The 24,183-nt window shown below is 42.7% G+C and overlaps 1 protein-coding gene across 2 annotated transcripts in view; it reads left to right on the top strand.

The window, feature by feature from the left end:
• The window catches only part of SYNPR (synaptoporin), a 307,158-nt gene extending 290,782 nt beyond the window's left edge, over positions 1-16,376 (top strand). For both annotated transcript variants that reach the window (XM_036066303.2, XM_036066377.2), the window contains 2 exons: positions 8,550-8,741; positions 14,674-16,376. In XM_036066303.2, coding sequence (XP_035922196.1) covers positions 8,550-8,741; positions 14,674-14,931 — 450 coding nt within the window. In that variant the 3' untranslated portion in view covers positions 14,932-16,376. The remainder of the gene's footprint in view (positions 1-8,549; positions 8,742-14,673) is intronic.
• Positions 16,377-24,183: the final 7,807 nt, after the last annotated feature.

Genomic DNA, 24,183 nt, shown 5'->3' with positions numbered 1-24,183 from the left:
CTAACAGCTACTTCATAGGGCTGTGGTAAGGCAGAACTGAGATGAAATATGGAAAGCATTTTAACATCATGCCTGACACATGTTGGGCCCCCCGTTAAAGCTACTTTGGAATATAATGCGATTCACCCGCCAGCAAGGGACACAGACTTTGGAGCTCAGCAAACCTTGTTTGCAAACAAAGCTCAGCAACTTAATGCCACTGAGAACTCCAGCAACTCACTTCATCTTTCTGAACCTTGATTATCTCATCTGGAAAGTGGGGTCAATAATAGTCATCTCAAAGTGTTATTAGGAGAATTAAAGGAATAATGTATGGGACACACAGTGTCTGAATCATAGTAACTGCCCCATAAATGCTAGCCAGAAGTATTAATATTGCAACTTAATTTTTATCGTGAGCCTCTAAAAGGCCTCTAAAAGCAATAGAGCCCTTTAATAATAGATTAAAAACCCAGATTCTGGAGCCAAACTCCCTGGCTCCAAATCCTGGCTCTGATCTTTCAAGCTGGAGTTAAGTAAATTATTCCATCTGGAAAATGGAACTGTATATTTCATCCCATTCCACCAGCCACCGTCCTGCACATGTCCTGAGAAGAGAGAGGTCAAGTCAGATTTTCCCCTACATCTAGCCTGAAATGCAGTCCCCGCTGTCCCTATAGGCCATCTCCTCCTGTGGGCTGCCAATACGGAAGGTCCAAGCCTCTTTGGTCACACTGGTCTGCCTTCAGACCTCTACCAGACCACTGGGGCCATGCATTGGGTTGCTCTTATCAACTCACATACGGGGTCCTACAGACCAGGAGGGACATGAGAGGCATGCTGGCCTTGTGAAAGCTAAGCTGACAAATGGCAACTAGGGTCATCTCAGACTCAAGTACCAAAAGAAAATGTGACATCAATGACCCAAAATTGGAGAAGGAGCATCACTCTCACTGTGGATGGAAATGTACTTCCATTCGTTCACTATGGTTTAGAGCTATGCAGTCTAATACAGTAGCAATAGCAACGTGGCTACTAGACAGTTGAAATGTGGGTGATATAAATTAGGATGGGCTATAGATATAAAATTCGCACCAGATTTCAAAGACCTCATACAAAAAAAGTAAAATGTCTTATTAATAATCTTATATATTTGGTTTTATTCTATAAATACATATACTGTCTTCATATAACTAATTACACCAGTTTCTTTTTGCTTTTTTTTTTTAATGGGACTACTAAGAAACTTAAAATTATGTATATGAATCACATTTCTGGCTCACCTTCTATTGGACAGCACTGTCTCAGGGTTCCCTCCCCAGAATGGGGCCTTATAGGCCTTTCCCAACTTCAGCCATCCTCTGCCCTGCTTCTGTCACCTGAGCCATAAATTTAAACTTAAATACAATGTAATTTTGAAGAAAACCCTGTACCACTACTGGATACAGAAATCCAGCATTATTTGTCATAATTAGGAGATAAACATAGAAACGAATCAACGGAGAGTAAGGAGTACTGTATTGCAGCCAGATACCATTGCTTGTGTGAAGCCTCTGAGCCTGGGGCCAATTTCCTTTGATAAATAGGTGTTAAATGTTTTTAAATAGATGTTAGTGACAGATTAGCACCCAGCTGAGACTTTCTTCTTTACTTGTCAGATTGAAAGACAATTGTGAAGAAAAATGCCTTTCTCAGCGTTAAGAAGCCCCATGTTATTTATTTCTATGTCTGTGTTCCCACAATAAGGAGGTAACTCAAAATTAAGAAAGTGTGGACCTGATAGAAAAGTCATTCACTAAACATGGAGCCCTTTGCCCTGCATTCAAATCTCAGTACTTGTGATGACGGGGACACATCACTTAACTTCTCTGAATCTGTAAAATGGGTATAATTATCTTCACCCTCTTGCAGTTATTGTGAACATCAAATGATCTTCTGCGACATCATGTTAACAACTGAAGACATTCTCCAGAAGTCAGAGGTCACTAGTATTCATCCTTCAAATGAAATAATGAAATAAACCTGTGAGCGGACAAGAAGTTATTCCATCCAGACACTGCTAAGCTCTTCCCTCTTCCAACACAGGTCCCAAGCTCTGTCCCGAGCTGAGCTTCTATCTTGCTGTTTGATGCTGTGTATCCTGATTCCCAGCTTCATTCCGGGATTCCTGAAAGCTGACTTAGCAAAGCAAATCCAGTTACACTGAGGGTGAGGGTAACTCATTGGGCTGCCCTGTTTCTGGTATAGGCTGTCGGCATAGGTGTCAGCCACAGAATAAATAGCAGAGCCATCGAGGAGGCAGATAATAATGTCATAGGAGTTGAAATACTGAGAATATTTGCTAATAGATAGAAATAGGAGAATTGACTATTTTACCAATATCCAGGGTGCTACTATCAGGGGAGGTAGGTTTACCTGCTTCTAAAAGATTTCCATCACCAAAGATGATTCCCTCTCATAACCCAGAGTGATCCAGGACAAGCATCAGTAATATATTAAATTACATTCTAATGTGAAAATGAGCTTGCTAACAGCAAATTAGGAGAAGTGGGGGCAACCAAACACACCCAGCAAACAAACTGGAAACAAAGCATCCAGCCAGCCGTAAGCCTTGCTGCTCCCTCGGCCGAGGAGGCTGTATTTTTGGATCACTGAGCACATACTTAGAACATACTGCAGACACAGGGCCAGGCAGCGTGGCAGTGTCCTCTCTATCCAGGGTGTCAGTGTTCTTTAGGTACAGAGAGACCACCAGCCCAGAGCATATTTTATAAACCACTTAATGAACCATAAGCAAATCCACTTATCCTTCTCGGCTACAGTTTTTTTTTTTTTTTTAATCTGTAATATGGGCCTAATAACCTCCTCTGACTACTTTTTGGGGTTTTACGGGGACCACAGAGATCCCAAGTGTGAGGGTTTTTTGGAAGCATGAAGGCACTCTAATGGCAGCCTGCCCACTCTATGAGAATAAAGAACACAAGCAAAGCCAGCAGAAGATACCTTCAAAGGGTTAATTATGCACATGATAACCTAGCTGTAAATGTTACAGATTCACCTCTTGAGTTTGTTCCCTGCACACTATTTCTTTTAGATAGACATGGGGAAGCAGCATTTGTTTTGTTTCGTTTTGTTTTGTTTTTTTACATTTAATTTTTTTATTGTTATGTTAATCCCCATACATTACATCATTAGTTTTAGATATAGTGTTCCATGATTCATTGTTTGTGCATAACACCCAGTGCTCCATGCAGAACGTGCCCTCCCCAATACCCATCACCAGGCCAACCCATCCTCCCACCCCCCTCCCCTCTAGAACCCTCAGTTTGTTTTTCAGAGTCCATCGTCTCTCATGGTTCTTCTCCCCCTCCAATTTCCCCCCCTTCATTCTTCCCCTCCTGCTACATTCTTCTTCTTCTTTTTTTCTTTCTTAACATATATTGCATTATTTGTTTCAGAGGTACAGATCTGAGATTCAACAGTCTTGCACAGTTCACAGCACTTACCAGAGCACATACCCTCCCCAGTGTCCATCACCCAGTCACCCCATCCCTCCCACCCCACCCCCCACCCCAGCAACCCTCAGTTTGTTTCCTGAGATTAAGAATTCCTCATATCAGTGAGGTCATATGATACATGTCTTCTTCTGTTTGACTTATTTCGCTCAGCATAATACCCTCCAGTTCCATCCACGTCGTTGCAAATGGCAAGATCTCATTCCTTTTGATGGCTGCATAATATTCCATTGTATATATATACCACGTGGGAAGCAGCATTTGTAAACACCAGGTCCTTGTCTGCACCATCAGAAGAAAATCCCCTCTCAAGTGGGAGGAATTTACCCCTCCTGATACAGCAGACGGTGTAGCTGGGCCCTTAACATAGCATTAAGTAACATGACTGAGGAACTTATTCCACATTCTAGTTAACTTCAGGTCTTCTGGTTAGGTCATGCTAGTATTTCTTTAATATCCCTCTAACACTTGTTAATCTCCCTTTTAACAAAGATCCTAGATTCTAAAGCCTTGTGCAAACATCCCCAGCTAGAATTTAAGGTATTCTGTTTTCACTGTGGAGCACTTATGTTTGCAATTCCCACCTATCCATGGCAAGTTGTGTTGGTTTGATATTACAGTACACATATAATTTCCTTCTGAGATGACCTCACTTATGTAAAAAGGGTAATTGGCTTTAAATGAAAGATGAAACAATAACATGAGAGAATGTGGATAAAATCAAAATTGTTTGGTGGTACCAAAATGACTAAAATTTAGAGAACACCAGCTAAGGTAATTATTTACATAAACACACCAAAGAGCATCTTTTCCCCCAGCTTTTCAGAAAGCGCATGATACACAATCAAGCCAGGTATTAATTATAAGGAAAGTATTCGCCCTGTCACTGCTTCAGTTTTCTCATAAGAAAAGCAGGGCCAACGTCAAGTACCTATGTCGTAAGGTTAACGATGTCTGTAAGTGCTGAGCAGAGTGCCTGGTGAACACGGGTCACGGCAGCTGTGGTTGAGGCTCCAGAGACAACTTCTAGCTCGGGACAGCTTATGATGGACGCCCTGCCCCTCCCCATCTTGCTCTGTGCCAGGACCTGACTGCATGGATCACGGCAGTGGGCAGCCTGCCTGCTGGGTTCCAGCTGTGTTTGGCTAATGGGAGCTTCAACAGGAGATTGGAAGGGAGGAATGTAGGGTCAAGGATTTGCTCCCACACGGCACTCTCTGCAAGTGGCCTCTAACTCAGGCTAAATGCCAAAGCCAAAAATTAAAAAAGTTCAGGCTAATATATTCTTTATCTAGAACTTTTTACATAATCTCCTCATCTTCACACTTTGCTTAGTTGTGGAAATGTGGCACTTGAGACTACTTTCTGGAACCCTTTGCTGCAAAACTCAATTCTAATGACATTTATTATTTGGTGTAATTATAAATCCTGATGCTATTGTAAGGACAAACAGAGCCATCTGAAGTTCTGTCAGTCAATGTCTTGATTACATTGCCACATTATTTTTATTTGGTCTAATTTAAAATAAGGTATGTTTAAAAATACATAAGCTTAGGGGCCCCTGGATGACGCAGTCGGTTAAGCATCCGACTCCTGGTTTTGGTTGGGGTCCTGATCTCAGGATCATGAGATGGAGCCCCGCATCGGGCTCAGGGTGGGGGGGAGGGGTCTGCTTGGGATGCTCTCTCTCTCTCCCTCTGTCCCTCCCGCTCATGCTCTCTCTCTCTAAAATAAATAAATCCTTTTTAAAAAAATACATAAGCTTACATAAAACAAAATAAAAGTCGTCTTTAATCCTACAACCACCACTTGGTAAACTCTTACACATGTTATATACATAAATGTAAATATCTTATCAAAATTGGGACCATTTTGTGTATTTCTCCCTTCCTTCATTCTTTGACTAACTGTTGATGGCAACTCTTGTGCCAAGACTCAGCAATGAGCAAAGTAGACAGTTCCCGCCCTCAGGGAGCTGACATCTTACTGGGAGAAACAGGCAAACAAACAAACAAACAAAAATGTATTTTCCCTTCTCATAACCATCTTGTGAGACAGATAGTGTTATTGTTCCATTTTACAGTGAACTAAACTGCAACATCAAGTTGTCTAGCAAACTGCCCAAGAACACAGTTAGTGAGTAGCAGGGTCAGGATTCAGCCCCAGGTCTATCTGATGACAGACTCTGAGCTGTTAACCTAGTACAGAAAATACTTTAATATGATATATTGCTGTCTTTTTGCAAAATGGTACTGGGGTAAATGTTTAGATGTTCTACCAAATATAATGTGTTTACTTACCCTCAAGGACACAGATCCTTGACTTCAATCATGAAGTTTGTTTATGGAAAATGACTCGTTACTATTTGTCATATCTAAATTAAGCAGGACTTCAAGTCCAACTTTGGAGCTTTTTAGTGTACTTGTTTTATTTTTTATTTGTTTTAAATAAGAAGATCAGTATTCCTTAAAGTGGACATGAGGGAAAGTATAGACTAGTCAAGCTCACAGGTACCGGAAGCAGCTGACCAGGCTGACGTTCTGACTCCACCACTGGCTAATTCCTTACTCTGAGCAGTTTTACTGAACCCCTTTAGTACCTCAGTTTCCCCAACTGTTAAATGGGGACTGGATTAGCATCTGTTTCACAGTGCTGTTGTCAGGATTAAATGAGTTAATTCATGTAAACTTGGGAAAATACTGCACATATAAAAAGTGCTCCATAAATGTTAGGCATTCTTTTTTTTTTTTAATTTTATTATGTTATGTTAATCACCATACATTACATTATTAGTTTTTGATGTAGTGTTCCGTGATTCATTGTTTGTGTGTAATACCCAGTGCCCCATTCAATAGGTGCCCTCTTTAATACTCATCACCCGGCTAACCCATCCTTCCACCCCCCTCCCCTCCAGAACCCTCAGTTTGTTTCTCAGAATCCATAGTCTCTCATGGTTCGTCTCCCCCTCCAATTTCCCCCCTTCATTTTTCCCTTCCTATTATCTTCTTTTTTTTTTTAACATATAATGTATTATTTGTTTCAGAGGTACAAGTCTGTGATTCAACAGTCTTACACAATTCACAGTGCTCACCATAGCCCATACCCTCCCAATGTCTATCACCCAGCCACCCCAATCCCTCCCACCCCCCACCACTCCAGCAACCCTCAGTTTGTTTCCTGAGGTTAAGAATTCCTCATATCAGTGAGATCATATAGGCATTCTTACTATTATTAAAAGTCTAAAAGTTTTGATAGTATTTTCTCCAATTTCCAATGGAGAGGTCTTCACATGACTCTGTTCTTGTTTCCCCACCCTAACACCATTTTCTCAAGTCTACTTTTAATTATGATGAGCATAAATAATGACAGCTACTGTCTCATAATTGGAACGATAGGGTGTCTAGAGCCCCTGACAAATATGCAACAGCAAGAAAGCAGAGTCCATATTTTGCATTTTCTTAGTTCCCTCATAGGACTGTGCTCAGTACCTGGCACATTACTCAAAAATGACTGTTTGAATGAAAGCATGCATGAATGAACAAGGTACCAGATTGAACATGAACCTAAATTTGTCTTTGACAGAGTCAACCTGTCTCATTTATTTGTAACCATTCCTCTAGTTTGTAATTCAGACTCAAAACACTTGAGTCTCTTGATTCCAAATGTTCTTATTGATTGCTGTAGATATTGTGTTTGTTTGTTTATACCACCATTCATTCCAGAAACAACTTAAGATAGCTTACAAGGATATATGAAACACAAGTCACACCTAACAAATACCATCCACAACAGCATCCTTACAATGTAAGAGTTCCCTCAGTGTCGATCCTGGGATTTGATGAAAAATAATTCAGTCATGTCATGAGGTAAAACTCACCAGAACAAGTCAGATGTGCCATGCCTTTGGGTGCGAAAGAGACACAGGGCAAGTTTTCTACATGACAGGCTTATCATTCAGAATAAAAAAAAGAAATCTTTCTGTTCGTTATAGCAAACGTACTCTTTTCCTTTCCAGGTCAGTGTTTTTCGTATACTAGATAAGCAGGATGCAACATTTTTTTGTAGTCAGGCATAAATAAGTAAATCTGAAAACCTGTCCTATGTTGGAACATGGTCTGCTTCCAGCTTGGACAGTGACTCCCAACCCCCACCCCATCTGAGTCATGAGGGAGGATATGAGAAGTAGCCCAGATGCTCAGAATGTCTCTTTAAAATATTCACCCTCTTACATTGTAGAGATGTTGTTTCATGTGAAAAAAGAAGCTTCTTTCCCCTGTAATCATAGCAGATCCTTTTCTAAGTCAGACAGATCTGGATTTGAATTCTATGTCTGCCCCTTTCTATATGTTACCTTATATCTCTGGGCCTTGATTTCCTCATCTTTAAAATGGGTATTAAAAATATTGTCTAACATGATATTTGTAAGGATAATATTATATAAAATCTCTTGCCCATAAAAAAGTACTCAAAACATTATGGCTGTTAGTACCTCCCACTTAACACTGTCCCAAGCATACACTAGATGACATATAGGTTTGTTAAATGAAAAAAAGAATGAGCAAATGAATGAATATTGCTATCTAGGAGTCTTTAGCAATCGACAAATCTCTCTGTTCACAGTCATCAGCACAGGGTGGCTAAGATCGTGGGCTTAGGGGTTGGCTTGTCAGGTTTGAGTGCTGACGCCATCACTGATTATCTGTGGGCATCTAGACAAGCCGCTCGATCATCCCCTGTCCCAGTTTTGTCAATTGTGACTGGGACAATGATAGGAACTTCCTCACAGGGATGTTGTAGGAACAATTAGAGGAGGGCTATAAGTACCTAGTATCATTCCTGGAACACAGCACGCATTCACTAAATATTACCATTGTTTATTTTATACAAATATAAATATAATGTCACAGAACTTTATTTATTTTTCAACTTCTCCCTGGTTCCAGTGCTCTGGGATCTAGGAATTTTCCAAAAGGCAAGTCGCATAGTTGCATAAAGTAACCAATTCGTTTCTAAACTTCACACTTCTTTTACTGTTTTATCTTTCTGTTTCTGTAGGACTTCATCGTCACCGTAGTCTTTTCATTCTTGTGGTTGGTGGGTTCATCAGCTTGGGCGAAAGGACTGTCTGATGTCAAGGTCGCGACGGATCCCAAGGAAGTCTTGTTACTGATGTCAGCTTGCAAACAGCCGTCCAACAAATGCATGGCGGTCCACAGCCCTGTAATGTCCAGCTTGAACACTTCCGTGGTATGTTTTCATCTATACTTTACCTCCCAAATCTTTGTTTGCCATTCAAGTGAATAGGAAAAGCATCTCAGAAGTCATCTTGGAGATTTCTGCCTCCAAAACTAGGCCAATGTAAGAGGCGATATTTCACTCCCTGTGCAAGATGATCCCCTGGTCTTCAAGTTTTCTATTGTCAGAACCTATGGGCTTTAATACCGCCAATTAAGGAGTCTTAGTAAGAACCCAGCAGGTGTTGGCAACCGCTGCTTGGATGACAGTCAAGTCAAAATTCTAAGCCAGCAGCAGATATAAAATCTGAACTTTAAGGCTGAAGCCTGCCAGAAGTTCAAAGGAATATTTGATGGCAGAGAGGTTTCCTGGGAAGAAAACATTGTTCAAGCCACACATAGCTAGAATACATCCAGTTGATTGTCTGGAGAAAAAACACGCAGACCTGGTAGGATGCGGGAAGAATTGCACAGTATAAAAAATACTTATAATAGTTACAGTAATTTTTTTTATCTCCTCCATGTTCCCGGTTTAATTGCCTGGTAACTTTGGAAAAGGGGAACTATATTAGTTGAACAAAGTCAAATATTATCAAATGTATATCTCTCACAGGAAGACAGAAAATCTGACAAATAGCAGGGCAGCTAAATTGGATGCTTGTGTTATTTTAAAGAAACTGCATCTAAGAAAGACAGAAGCTATAATGGCAGCAAAAAGCAGTCGTTACGGAAGAATAGAAGACCTGACTGTGTTTGCAGAAGGAAAAACATTCTTTAGCAATCCCTAAAAATAATTATCTTGGCTTCAAGGTTAGCTTATGTTTTACAGCTTTCTGTAATTTAATCTGAGAAGGCATTTAAGATGGGGGAAAGGGTTGCTAATCATTTCCTGATGATTTGATGGTGGATCCTGCCTTGGTGAGAGAGGAAACATGGAATGAAAGTGTGTCCGAGGGTCTCACCATCATCTTTGCTCATTGCTGGCCACACCTGCCGCTGAATGCATGGAAATATATTCTCCTGCTTCTGCAGTTTCTTTCTAGGCAGTGCTGAATGAAGGTTATTATAATCTGGATCTCAAAATCTAAGAGAACAAAGAGAAAAATCACCCAATGTGTTTGTCCAATTACTAATCAATCTTCTAATACATTATGACATCCTGCATGGTCTATTTAATTCTACCTCTGATGTCTCTAACAAGTTTTAGACTAGGCGATGGGAATTTTGAATGAGAAACAATGTGAGGTGTCTCCTAAAATGAAAAAAAGGTATTTGCCTTTCTCTACCTGACTGATTTCACTTAGCATAATACCCTCTAGGTCCATCCATGTTGTGTGTCAATTATACTCAAATAAAAAAAGAAAAGAAAAGAAAATATCCACTAAATTTTATACATACATACATGTATATTTTTAAATAAAATACGTAATTAAAATTTTTTTAAAAAAAATCAAAAAGAAAGGGGCGCCTTGGTGGCTCAGTTGGTTAGGTGTCTGCCTTTGGCTCAGGTCATGATCCTGGGGTCCTGGGATCGAGTCCTGCATCGGGCTCCCTGCTCAGCAGGGGAGTCTGCTTCTCCCTCTGCCTCCCTTCCCACTCGTGCTCTCTCTCTCTCTCTCTCTCAAATAAATAAAATCTTAACAAAATAAATTTTAAAAAAATCAAAAATAGAAATGATGGAAACCAAATAGCATGTTCTGTGAGAGAGGACAGTCCTGGATCTACAACAGTTAAGGGTCCTAGTGACAGAAAATTCAATTCAAGGAGCTAAAGCAAAACAATCCGCCTATCCCTAACGTCTGTTCTCTGCACCCCCTTTTGCACCAATGCCCGTATGTGCTGGAACGTTTGGGTTGCAAGTAACAGAAACTGACTCTGACTAACCTCATCAGGAAAAAAAAATATCTTTGGAAAGATAAGAAGTAGCTCAGAAAATTGATGAAATCTGATGAAACAGGCTCTACAAAAAGCAGCATCTAGAGCTGGACCAAGGTTCCAGATACCAGGGCATACCTGACCTTCCATACTCCGCTCCTGATTTAAAGTTCCAGCACGGAGCTCACGCCACTTGACTGCAACTGGGCTTTTTGAGGTAAACAAAATTTCTATTACCAAAAGCAAAGGGAAAGAATATTTATCTGCCAAAACGCAGTGATTTTTTTTTTTCCATTATAGACTCATTTGGCTTCAAATCCTATTGAGCTAGCTTTTCACAAAAAGTAAAAGTAATTAGAAAGACACCAGAAATGTGTCTTCTAAGGGCCGAACCCCGGGGCCAGAACTGGAAGACTGGCAGGAAACTAGGCAGTTCGCATCCTTCATCCCTCATCTCTCTCTTTCTGAATGTCTATTATATAATTGTCTCTTTTCAGATGCATTTTTTTCTTTTTCCTGTTTACACAAGGGAAGATAGCCACCCCACGGTTTCTGAGTTTGTATTTCTTTTTATCTTTTTAAAAAGATTTATTTATTAATCTGAGAGAGAGAGAGAGTAGGGGAGGGGCAGAGGGAGAGAGAGAGAAAGAATCTCAAGCAGACTCTGGCTGAGCACCTAGCCCTATGCGGGGCTCAATCTCACAACCTGAGATCATGCCCCCAGCCAAAACCAAGAGTCGGACACTTAACCAACTGAGCCTCCCAGGCGCCCCTGTTTCTTTTTAAAGGAACATCTTGAATTGAACTAAAAATCACTCAGGTCTAATCCCACATTTCTGGCAGAGAGAATCTCATTAGCTCATCTTGGGCCAGGTGTCCACCTTGGCTGGGGGTTGGGGGAATTGTGCAGAGAAAATATGGCTCACAGAACCAAACCAACTTGCCTACTAAGCAAGTCTAGTAGGCTTTGGAGGAGGAGCCAGACACACCACAAGGGGTGACCTCTACAAGTAACTGGTTCAGCAGTAGCAATGGTATTTCTACCTGGGTAACAAATTTACTTTCTCCAAAGCATTTTGGCATCTGTGATTTCACACTCACACAAATAGGCAGGGAGCTATCCAGATATTTCAAATGCAGGTAGCTGCGGGGAAGGGATTTGCATAAGACATCCCAAATGGTGACAGCAATGCCAGACTAGAGCCAAAGTCCCCGAATGCTGTTGCCACTCGAAACAGTTAAGGGCATAGCTTTGGAGTTAGTCTGCCAGGGTTTGAATCCTGGCCCCACCACTCAGTAATTGACTGCCCTTGGGCAAATTCATTAAGGTCCCTAATCCTTAGTTTCATTATTTAAAGTGGGGCTATTATCAACCAGACCTCACAAGACTGTTGATTCAATGAGATAATAGATGATAAATACTTAGCCCAGTGTTCAGCATAGGGCAGATGTTCAGTAAGTGTCAACCAAAAGCTGCCTCTATAATACCTTCATTTTCCTAAATGTCATATCGTGTTAGAGCCCAAAAAACAGGGCAGGGGAAAAGAATGTTGTTGTTGTTTTCCTCTCTCAACTTTTCTTGCAAAGGTTCCCTGAGCATAACTGTTCTCTCCATAATTTCTACTTCTGCTTCTCCAGCTTCATCATAGGCAATCTCGACACATCTTCTCGGCTAATCTAGATCTCATCTCCTCATTCTTTCTCACACTATGCACGTTTTCTTTCGGTCTCTCCTTCCGTTGTCCCCACATCTGAGCTTGAATCAAAATCCTTACTCCAACTTCAGCTGCAACAAAATGGCAAGAAAAGATGAAAAGGCCCATGAGCCCCTACAATGGGCCAGCCAGGAGTCTGCAATATCAGTGTGATGACAATGGAATAAGACATCACTGCTCCTGACACATGCCCATGGGGACACCTTGTGTATGTTCTCACTTTTAAGTTGCATTTCCCTGATTTCTATGTTCTTCTTGAGCATACCTTTCCTAGAAACCAAGTAGCAGCAAGCAAAAGGGAGAAATCAAGGAATAAGAAACATAAAATGACAGCTCTGGGCAGAGCCCTCTCTTCATGTCTGAAAATATTCCTTGATAATTTTTTTCTACTCATATATTGACATATACTTACAAAGATACAATTTAACCAAGATCTCCCTTTGATGGAAAATATCCTAGTTACTGTACACACAGATGAAAGATCCTGCATGTATATTACAGTGTTATCGGTGATTACCTAATTCATTTTGATCACACAACTGTTATCCTGTGAGTACCTTATTTATGCTTTGTATCTCCCTTAGCAAGGAGCCTGGAGCATGGCATAAAACAATGTTAAACAAATATCAGTTAACATTAAAGGAAAAAAAGAGGGTAGAATGGGAGAGAAGGAAGAAGGGATAAACCAGTCTTTTGGATCAGGTGAGGGCCTAAATACTGCTTGGGCTGCCGACATCCCCTATCGTCAAAGTCCCACGTCAGTGATGCTGCAGCCAAAGAGCCAACTGAATACAATTCATGGAAATACTGGGGAAAGTATTCAGAGCATAGCTTACCAGTCAGTAAGCATTTTCTAATGTGTCCAATACCATCTAGCTGCTTTACACATGTTCTCTTTAATCCTTACAACTATCACCCAAGGAAGGAATAATTGTTTTCATTCCATAGAAGGGGGGGTGGCAAAAAAAGCTGAGTTCCAGAGGCTAACTGCCTTGTCCAAGGTCATAGAGCAAGAAGGTGCAGAGTTTAGGCCACCCTGATTTCAAAACCCATAGGATGACTCCCAAGTTGACATTCAAGTAGTGTGTCCGGATCCACCTGCTGCGAAAATACTCAAATACTTTGGTGAAAAGCCCCTGCTCCAAGGCCCCAAGGCACCTCATCTTGACTACACTAGCCCCCCACTCCTACCCACAGGGCACTCAGGACCACCTTACCATCCAGCAACAAAAGGATAAATTCTGGCCCAGCAGACTTCCAGCACCCAAATTCCAGAGCTCTGGTGGTGGCCCAAGTCCATTTTGATTGGTGATTGTCACGCTGGATTGGCTACTAAATATACTTTAATGTCATCACAGCTTTATATCATACTGTTGTCTGCCTCCAGTAGGGGGCTGTTAAAATCCACTGCCTGTGGTTAGTTTCCAGGTCAACCAATGCCCCCGGGGGAAGGGTGTGGAACAGCTGTTCTGTTTGGGGCCTCTTGCACCAGTGAACAGTGCTGCTTCCATCAAACCCTCAGGGCCTGGGGAGGCAACACCTGATCCTCTGATTCACCAACAACACCCTTTTGGAGTGTAAGAGGAATTTCTATAGGAAAGCCTCACATCCAGTTCTTGGGAAAACATCGCCTACTTCTCTGACACCTGCATTTCACTCGTCTGGTTTCAACATTCATCTCTGAATGTGAGAGGCACAGAAAGTTCAACTATTCAAAGTCACAGCCTCTGTGTGCACTAACATTCGTGTGCTCACCTGCATGCCACCTGTACGAATGCTTACTCCATACTTCTATCTTTAAGTTGACTCATTTTTTATAGCATTACAAGACCTGGAAGAGTAGGATCTCTAGCCATAATGGGAAGGTAACCTTGTAAATTAATGCACTATCATTAAAATGAGAGTTCTCAACTCTGTATCCCCCAAAGACCTCTTACACAATGAGGAATCCCTCACTTGGGGAGACAGTAATGCTTCAGTAAGGACTTAAATGATGGAGTCAGACAGAACAGGGCTTGACCCTTATGTACTACTTAGCAAGTCATGTGACCTTGAACAAGATTCTTGTCTTGAACCTCAGTTTTCACATCTTTAACATGGGTATGATAATAGCACCTTCTTCTCAGGCTGAATGAATCCATACACACTAAGCCGTTTATACAGTGCCCAATGTGTAGGAAGCATTCAGTAAAAGTCAGATATTCTAAAGGAAATAGCAGATCCAAATGAAAAATTGGAAGAGATCTCAATCTTGAATGGAAAGTAGCCTTACATTGTATCGTGAAGGATTTTTCTGAAGTTGAGATTTTTCTTGCGTTTCTGTCTCTCAACTCACTTGCTCTGATTCTCCTTTAGGTCTTTGGGTTCTTGAACTTTATCCTCTGGGCTGGAAACATCTGGTTTGTTTTCAAGGAGACTGGCTGGCATTCCTCGGGACAGAGGTATCTTTCAGACCCGATGGAGAAGCACTCCAGCAGCTATAACCACGGCGGCTACAACCAAGACAGCTATGGGTCAAGTGGTGGGTATGGGCAGCAGGCGAGCTTAGGGCCATCCTCCGATGAGTTTGGCCAACAGTCCAGTGGCCCGGCTTCTTTTACCAATCAGATTTAACAGGTAGTATTTGCATTCTTCTGGAGAAAGCTTCACCACCTTCCATTTTAGTAGCAGAAGAATTTTATAAGAGTTCCAATCAATTATTAATGCAGAGGGTGTTGAATGTAAATCAGAGATCTGGAGTCTCATTAAGGCAGAAAAGCCTGGGTCGTGATAAATGGTACTTAGAGAGGAGACGACATGAGGAGATACATTATTCATCATAGAAGCTTAATTGGAGAGTACCTTGTTATATACACAGATACTTTATGATTGTTATGTAGGTGTGTTGAGATAGTAAAAGCATTTTGTAGCTTAAAGTCTCTAGTATGTATTATGCATAAAGTAAATTATATAGCACTGAGTTTCCCGATGCGTTTTGATGCGAAAGATGTTTTAATGATTTCTATAAGATAATTTGGTGTATCACACGTGCATGTGTTATTGTGTTTGGTTGTAGACCATGTAGGACTGTGAGTCTCTAAGTATTTGTTTCAGACAATTACGCTGTTTTTTTTTTTTTTACTTGAGAATCAATCAGTGTTTATATGATTTAGTGCATGAATAAGCATTTTCTCACTAAATGAATATTTGAACTGTATTTATGAAAATTTTCCAGTTTGCACCATGAATTTGTTAAATGGACATTTAAAGAAATATATTCATTACTTTGTATACTTGCAAATTTGTCCCTTTGGCTTTACCCAATTCTGAATGCACTGTAACTAAGGTTTGGGATTTTTTTTTTCCCCTATTAGTCGATATTTCAGTGTTATATATGGTAACTGCCCAATATTTATTCTATTTACTTAGTTAAATATTTACATTCTTGTAACTTTCTATGGTGTTTTGTGGCTCTTATTCTACTGACTATGAACAATAGGCCCAATAACTAACTGTTCGTGTTTATGGAATGTTGTTTTCTTAGAATAATAGAGATGCAGATATCGGACGCCATAGTCAGAAGTATTGTGCCAACATATTAATTTATAAAGGATGTTCTGTAGAATCTACACTACCAGCTAAACTTTTAAATCCTATTTATTTGTAAAGTTAATATGTTCCTAGATCCAATTATTAAAAATTCTCCAGTCATGGCTTAACTTACTAATTACTAATTCTGATTTGAAATTAGAAATGACTTCCGTGAGCAACTCTGATCCCAAAAAGGGTTCTCATGAAATATTCCTCAGAATTTTTTCATTATCGAGAAAATACCAATCTTCGCCTCTTTGTTTTAACTCAATTGCAACATCAAGGCCCAATAGTGAGGGCAAACCGTGCATCTGTATTTCCAGGTAAAAGTTGTTATCGATGTACAAACTCTGTGATCTGTGATGCTGGAAGCATTTTAGCACAAAACAGCTGTGTTTCTTAGATGATATCTGTAACCAGTTTCTGGATCCCGTTGGATAAATCTGTATTGTGATATCTATTTGACCTTAATAAAGTTATTGCTTACAGCCCTGGCTGGATAGTGCAGAATTGCAATAGAACCTGGTTAGTTTTAGCAATGGATTTAACAATACCTTTATACAAGGTATAAATGAGCAATGTTTCCAATCTCTCCCGGGCCCTTGTTTCCAAGCCCAGGGTTGTTCGTTCCTTGCTTCTCCCATTTTAGGACCCCCTCTGCACCCACTGCCATGCAAAGCACTGGAGATGTAAGAATAAGAAAAAACAGAAACATGCCTCACCTTGAAGCTTCTACTCTATTGGAAGAGGCAGACATTAAAATAATCACACCCCACTTAACGCTGTGTGCAACATGGAGAGACAGAGGAGTCCACGAGAACATTTATCCGAGGGACTTGAGCTAGTTAGGGGGAGGGGAGCTTCAGACTAGAGGCCTGCCCCCGCTTTCACACGGACAGAGTAGCAGGGAAGAAGAGAATCCCAGGCAGCCTTGCAAAGCTCTCAGATGGCGGGAGGCAGGATGGCTAGGTCTGGTTGCCTGAGTACAGTGAGCGAGGGGGGCTTTGTCAGAGGCGGGCTGCTGGTGGACCTGTGGCAGGAGGGTTGGGGGGGGGGTGCTGCTAGGCAGCCACAAGTGGGAATCCTGTCTTTATCCCAGAGAAGCTAAGGGAACTCCCCAGTGGATTTTAAGCGGAGGAGGGACACAATGAGATCAGCATTTTGGAAAGATCTCAGTGGCTGCAGGGTAGATAGAGTGTAGACTGCAGGAGGATGAGAATAAAGGACCCCCGGGGCAGAGGAGGAGGCCTTGACAGCTGACACCTTTGAGGCAGCAGGCTGGCCGTGGGAGGGAGGACCCCTCATTTCCTGGGACAGTGGCCAGGTGTGACCGCTTCCTTCAGCGCTCTCCAGGAAGAGAGAGTGGCCTCTACTTCCTATACTGTCGTGGACTCTCCAAAGTGGAGAAACCCCCAGAGCCAGCAGTTCTCTTTACCAGCCTCAGTCTGAAGTCCCCTGGGGCTCTGATCCACAGAAAGCACTGCCTGCCCTGGTCCAGATAGAAGCTTCCACGGTCCGCGGCGGATTCACAATAAAACGCTCCCCCAATCCAACACGGAGTTCACTAACCTGGTTTTATTCCTTCTGGTTTCAAGAAAAAAAAAAAAAAAAGTAGACCTGGCCTTTTCAGAAGGGGAGAATCAGTGTAGCAGGTGAGCCTAGGTCTCTGTGCCCACTAGACCTAACTGGGAATTGCCGCTTCCCCGCTCCTAAATGTATCTCAGGGTGTGACTTCCCCTTCCTGGAAGGAGGTAATGCATCCAGGTGGAACAGGTGGGTCCTGAGATCCCACTTGCCTGGGTTAGAATCCCCTGTGCTGCCATTTACTTGACCCTCTTAGGTCTTCCCTGATCCCCTCTCAGAGGCCCTGGGATTCTTCTGAACCCACAGCCTAAAGACAAGTGCAGCCTGGAAATGAAGGGGAGCTGACAGCCCAGGGACTATCCCCAAGCCCTGGGGGATGTGGACAAGTCAATGGATGCCTCTGGCAAGACACTTAACTTCTCATTCATTCAGCTGCCCCGCCTCTGCTGTGGGGATAATGGCATATCTGCCTCCTAGGATGATACCAGGATGAAACAGATAAGGCATGTAAAGGCATGAGAACACCCAGGAGGCACTGAGTTTGGGTTCCCCTGGAGGCAGGGGAAGGATTCCAGGATGCAAGAGTGAGGGGGTGAGGGGAGGAGAGAGAGAAGGGGGAAACACCGGCAGGATTCTTGAGTAGTATTCAGAATGGCTCCAGCAATTTCTCATCAAGGGACAGGAGCTGGAGTATTTATCTACTCCCCCCCCCCAGCCCCCATTGGCTGAGAGCTGCCCGGGGGGGGGGTAATTTTCCCTCATTTCCAGGTTGCACTTGCCTACAGACTGGGCAGGCTCCTGTGATTTCAGAGAAATATGCCCAGAGACCTAATAACTGTTAGGTGATGAGCTGGGGTGGGAGCAGGGGAAGCTGCATGAGGGCTACCGCCACCCCCCTCCCCGCACTCCCAGGGACAGTGGCTTTGAGGAGGGATAAAGGGGAGTCTTGAAAGGGGTGTGCATGAAGAAGATCACGGTCAGCATGAGCAGGAACTATCTTGAACAGCTGTGGCTAAAATTGGAGGCCAGCCAAGGGAAGCAACATTAGGGCATTAAAATCACCTTGTGCAGTGATCAATGAACGTTACTATTGTCAGTCTGTAAAATGGGGATGCAGATAATCCTACTTTATAGGGCAGTGACCTGGTCGTGTGTGGAAAAGGTTGATGGACTGTACAGCACTCTACAGGTGTTAGTCGGCTACTGAATGTTGAGGTAGCAACCTACTCCACACTTACATAAGCCTGAGTTTTTATAAGTCAAACTTCTAATGGTACTGAGATGAGCAAAATACAGCTCCTGGCACCTTGGAGCTTACACTCAAGATGGAAAGACTCCAGTAATAGACATGTAAGCAAACCAAATATATAAGAAGAAGTCTTGATTAGTGCTCTGAAGGGAAGAAATGAAGCACAAGGGTGGGGAGAAGCAGAATAGGATAGCGAAAGCCTCTCTGAGAAGGTGACATTTAAGCTGAGACTTGCAGAATGGGAAGGCACAGCTGTGGGGAGAACATGTCAGAGAGGAGAACACATCCAAGGACGTCAGGGAGGAGACCACCCAGCACCTCTGAAGAAATGACAAGAGCAAAGCCATGGGGGGCGGGGGTGGGACACGTAAGGAGAGGGTGAGGAGGTGGGATGGCAGAGTTTGGAAGAGCCAGACCACAAAGGGCCTTGTAAGACACAGGAAACGGAATTTATTCTAAGTGAAGTAGGAAGCCACGAGGCAGGTAAACAGATTAATGACATGATTCAGTTTTCGGTCCTGCTCTCAATTTCCTGCCTTCGATATTGTGCTATAGTGATATAAGATGTCAACATTGGGGAAAGCTGAGCAGAAGGTTCTTGGGACTCTATGTATTATTTTTGCAACTTCCTGTCAATGGGGAAGCTGAGAATGGATCAATTAATTCATCAATTGATTCAACATCTATTGACTGAGTACCTACCATGTGCCAAGCTCTGCTATAAGTTGCTGGGGATTCAGATTTGAAAGAGAAAGACATTATATCTGTGCTTGTGGATTTTATAATCTGGTGTTAGGCGGAGAGCTCGTATACCAATAAAGAAATAAGAGAAATTCATATCGTGGTAAATGCTGAGGAGAAAATAAAACAAGATGACCGAAGGAGAGCAACAGGATTGGAGGAGGATGGACACAGTATGAGTTGCCAGAAGCCCTGGAGTGAGAACATGGTAGCCTGAATGAGGATGGAGTCTCCACCAGTGTTCGGCAACAGCTTAGGCTGGTTCTTTGGTCTACACAATCAGTAGGAAATCTTCAGTCCTGGCAGAAGAGCAAGAAGTCTTCACTTACCTAGAGCACTTGTAGTTTGATGTTCAAAGGTCATAACAACTATAATTTCATTTGACCCAGTGAAAAGCTGGATGCCTTGTTGCCACGTCCCCCAGAGAAGTAGACTCTGAGGCAAGAATTCAACTACAAGTAGGGGTTGGGAAGTGAAGCAGAGAAGGGAGGCGAGCAAATGCATCTTGCGTCATGGAGAGAAGGCTACAGCTGTGGGCACCTGGGGCTCAGTCCCCCCGAGAGCCTGAGATGCAGAGCAGCACATTTCTCCCCAGCACTTTCAGACCCCCTGTGCAGGGGTGGAGCGGCTAGAGCAGACAGAGAAAGTTGCAGGCAGCGCGGCAGGTGGGAGTCACTGGTTCAGCGTGCGTGCATCGCTGGGTTCCAAGAGGGTATGCGTGGGCCGTCGACAGTGTCTGCCACACTGAGGTTGGGCTACCGTAAGTAGCTTCACCAACTGAATGCCAGGAAAAGACTAGAACAAGTCCGTCTCCTTTTAACCCTGAGAGACGTTTTTCCCATTAACTCCCCAGTCTACCCAACATATACGACTTAAACCTCAATATGCCATGTGATATTATCTTGCTGCCCAAAGACAACAATTTTTAATAACAACTGTAAAATGACAACTAATACTCATTGTGCACTTACAACACACCAGCCACTGAGCGAAGCACTTGGCGTTTAACCAGCCCACAACAGCACCGGGAGGCGCTAGTATTACTCCCACATAAGATTAGAAAACCAAAGTTCAGAGAATTGAGAGGATGACAAAATCCTTGTTGTCACTGTCACTAATAAAAATAGTTCTTAATTGCTAATATCTCCTGACTATCCAAACTGCACAGAGAACTATGCAATACATGTTATACCCATTTTCCTATTTAATTCTCATGGGAAATGCAAGATAAAATACTATTTTCACACCCATTGAGCAGATGAGAAAATTGAGATTCATAAAGGTTAGGTAACCTATAGCTCAAGATTACTGAGCTGGAAGTGGGCAGACCACAAATTCAAATCCAGATCTCTCTGCATCCAAAACTCCTTGCTCTAAACCATCTTGCTAGACCCCAACAGTTCTACCCCACTGTTCTGCTATGGTTTTTTTTTTTTTTTTTAAGATTTTATTTATTTATTTGACAGAGACACAGCAAGAGAGGGAACACAGGCAGGGGGAGCGGGAGAGGCAGAAGCGGGCCTCCCGCTGAGCAGGGAGCCCGATGCGGGGCTTGATCCCAGGACCTGGAATCATGACCTGAGCCGAAGACAGACGCTTAACGACTGAGCCACCCAGGTGCCCCTGTTCTGCTATGTTTTAAGCAGGAAGTGCTTTGTCTCTTCTGCTGGGGCGCATTCAACAAAGACGCAGACCATCAAGTGCTTCACTTGACCTTCCATAGAGATACTGAGTCCCTAATAGTTGGAAGGATAGCTTTGGTCAGAATCATTTGTCAACGTGAATAATATCAGACTCAATACACTGAACAAGTTAATTAAGTCATTAAGACCACTAGTGGTCCATTTGAACTAAGAATGATTTCTTAACATGCTTGACTTGAAATCTGAGGCTTTGCAGGCTTTTAGGGCTCAGCTGAATGCTCCTCAGAACAGCTACTGGCAACAAGTACTTCCAAGAATGGCCCTCCATGCACAATGTACAGTGGATGTTAAAAGGCCAAGATGAGAACAGAAGAAGACTTTCTGAAAGTAGAAATATTTTAAGTCTAGTTGAGTATTTTCACTAAAGGTGCAGGTGCCCTGGTTTATTGAACAAGACACTTGAAGGAAGGTGTAATAAGCCTAATAGGTTTCCTGGTGGCTGAGAAAGGGTTTGTCTTTGAACCACAGCTCTTTTATTCATATTTTGAGTGTCTGCCCTCTTGCAGCCTAAGAGGGTCTAATTGGCTTGTGCTGTGAACTGGACACACTGACTCATAGGACCTTAAAGTCATCTCCCTACTCACCAGAAACAACCTCATGTGACACATCACTTGCTGTCATGCCACTTTGGTGAACACACACAAAAAAAGTAAAATGCAAACGCAGCAGTTTTTCCTAATTAAAATATTTTCCCTTCTTTTCTGTGAACTGACATTTCTCCAGGATATTTTGTCCTCTGGTGTCTTCAGACAGTTGAGTCTATTCTGGTTGATCTCCAAGGTCACATTACTGCTAGAATTTGATACATTCTATAGCTTACACATCGCCCCAAGCATTGCTGCCCTTTTTACAAGTCCTTTGTTAATCTTGCTCTCTCAGACGGAGCTCCTAGACCTTCTTAAAATTTCACATTTATTAGTGACATGTGTTTGCACCGAACTTAGCATGGAGCCACCTGCACTCATATGAGGAATGCATTTTTCAACACGAACAACTGACTCCGAGGAGACCTGAGGTCCAGATCTAGGTCTTGGGAGCTGAGAGCTAGGTTGCATGTTTAGGCATTGGTAGATGTATCATTGGCTTTATCAATGCTAATTGATCATCCTAGCAGCAGAGTGTAAGCATGGTCTTGTAGGAGACCCGGATGCAAATCTGGATTCTATCATTGGGACCAGGCTATGTGAGCCTGTAAAAGTGCCTCAATATCTCTGAGCCTCAGACGCCTCATCCACACAATGTGAGATCATGGTAACTACCTCTGTTAGTTTTCTTTGACTGCCAAAGATGGCAGTCAAATGACTTGGTGGCTTAAACAACACAAGGGTATTATCTTAAAGTTCTATAGGCTAAAAATCCACCATAGATCTCACTGGGCTAAAACCCAGGAGTTGGCAGGGCTAGTGCCCTTCCGGAAGCTCTGGGGGAGAATCCATCTCCTTGCCATTTCCATCTTCTAGAAGCCACCTCTATCCATGGCTCCTGAACCTCTAGCTCCATCTTCAAAGCCAGCAACAGCAGGTCAAGTTCTCCTCACATTGCATCACGCGGACCTCCTCTTTGCTTCTCTCTTGCACTCTTAAGGATTTTTGTATTTACTTTGAGCCAATCTGGATAAGCCAGAATCATCTCCTGACTTTAAGGTCAACTGATTAGCAACTTTATTTCCATCAGCAACCTTAGTGCCCCTTTGCCATGTAACCTAAGGTATCCACAGGTTCCTGGGATTATGGTATGAACAGGTTCTGGGCATTTGGGGGCAGGGGAGCATTATTCTGCCTACCAAACTATCCACCCCACATAGGTAAGTAAATTTCCTAGCAGGTTTGCCTAATCAGAGTGCTCAGTGCCTGATAATGATGATTAAAACTCATAGTTGGTCCAATCGACAGCACTAACATTTCTGTGAGAAAATGGCCCCCCCTCTATCACTGTGTGGCAACGGATGGCTTTTCAATGTTCATATTTGGAGACACCAACTTTGACAATGCTCCCAGTCAGGTAGCCCATGGTCATGACAGTCCTTGCTGAGATGCTCCAGTAAATTAAAATGCAGTGTTTACTGATGGGCTCCTGGAGTTACCGAACATTTGTTCAGTCCAACACACAGCTAGAGAAACAGCTGGATCAACACAGTTCTTCCCTCAATGTACTTATAGTCCAATGGGAGAGATTACAGATAGACTGAAATTGCCTGATGTATTCATTTATTTACTTGTCCTTCATCTCTCTCCCACTCAAATACAAATTCCATGAAGGGCTGGGACTTTACTAAAATGTACACACCTGTATTCTCGGCACCTGGAAGAGTGCCTGGAGTATACAAGGTACTTAATAAGTATTTGTTGAACAAATACAGTGTAATACATTATACAAGCCATTATGTTAGAGCTTTTTCATAAAATATGCAAACTAGGTGAGAGAACATATTGACTAGCCAGAGAGGAAAAAGAATCTTATCTCTCCTGTAGAAAGTTTCCAGCATATTTTTTTTAAAGATTTTATTTATTTTTTGACAGAGAGAGAGACAGCGAGAGAGGGAACACAAGCAGGGGGAGTGGGAGAGGGAGAAGCAGACTTCCCGCCGAGCAGGGAGCCCGATGCGGGGCTCGATCCCAGGACCCTGGGATCATGACCTGAGCTGAAGGCAGACGCTTAACGACTGAGCCACCCAGGCGCCCCAGTTTGCAGCATATTTACAAATAGCTCCTACTGTGCCCACACAGAATGGGCTCCCTGCACTGCGGAGCCTGCAGACTGTGGCCCTCACTGGCTCATTTCAGTGTACGCTTTCTTATTACCTTTATTACCCTGTTTGCAAACTGCACCACCCCCAGATCATGATACAGGGGTCACCTGAAGCCCATACCTGTGCCTCATGCTAAGGACTATCCATCGTACCCACCGTCCCCCCCTGCACCCCCCAGGCCCCCAGTAAGTAATAAACTAATTCCATTTTAAGGGCAGGAAAGATCTGGTGAATTTGTGATCAAAATGCAAGAGCTTTGCCTGATCTTA

The sequence above is a fragment of the Halichoerus grypus genome, chromosome 1, assembly GCF_964656455.1.
Source record: "Halichoerus grypus chromosome 1, mHalGry1.hap1.1, whole genome shotgun sequence".
Classification (NCBI taxonomy): Eukaryota; Metazoa; Chordata; class Mammalia; order Carnivora; family Phocidae; genus Halichoerus; species Halichoerus grypus.
Note: the sequence above shows the minus strand (reverse complement) of the source record. Positions and strands in the feature narration are given on the sequence as shown.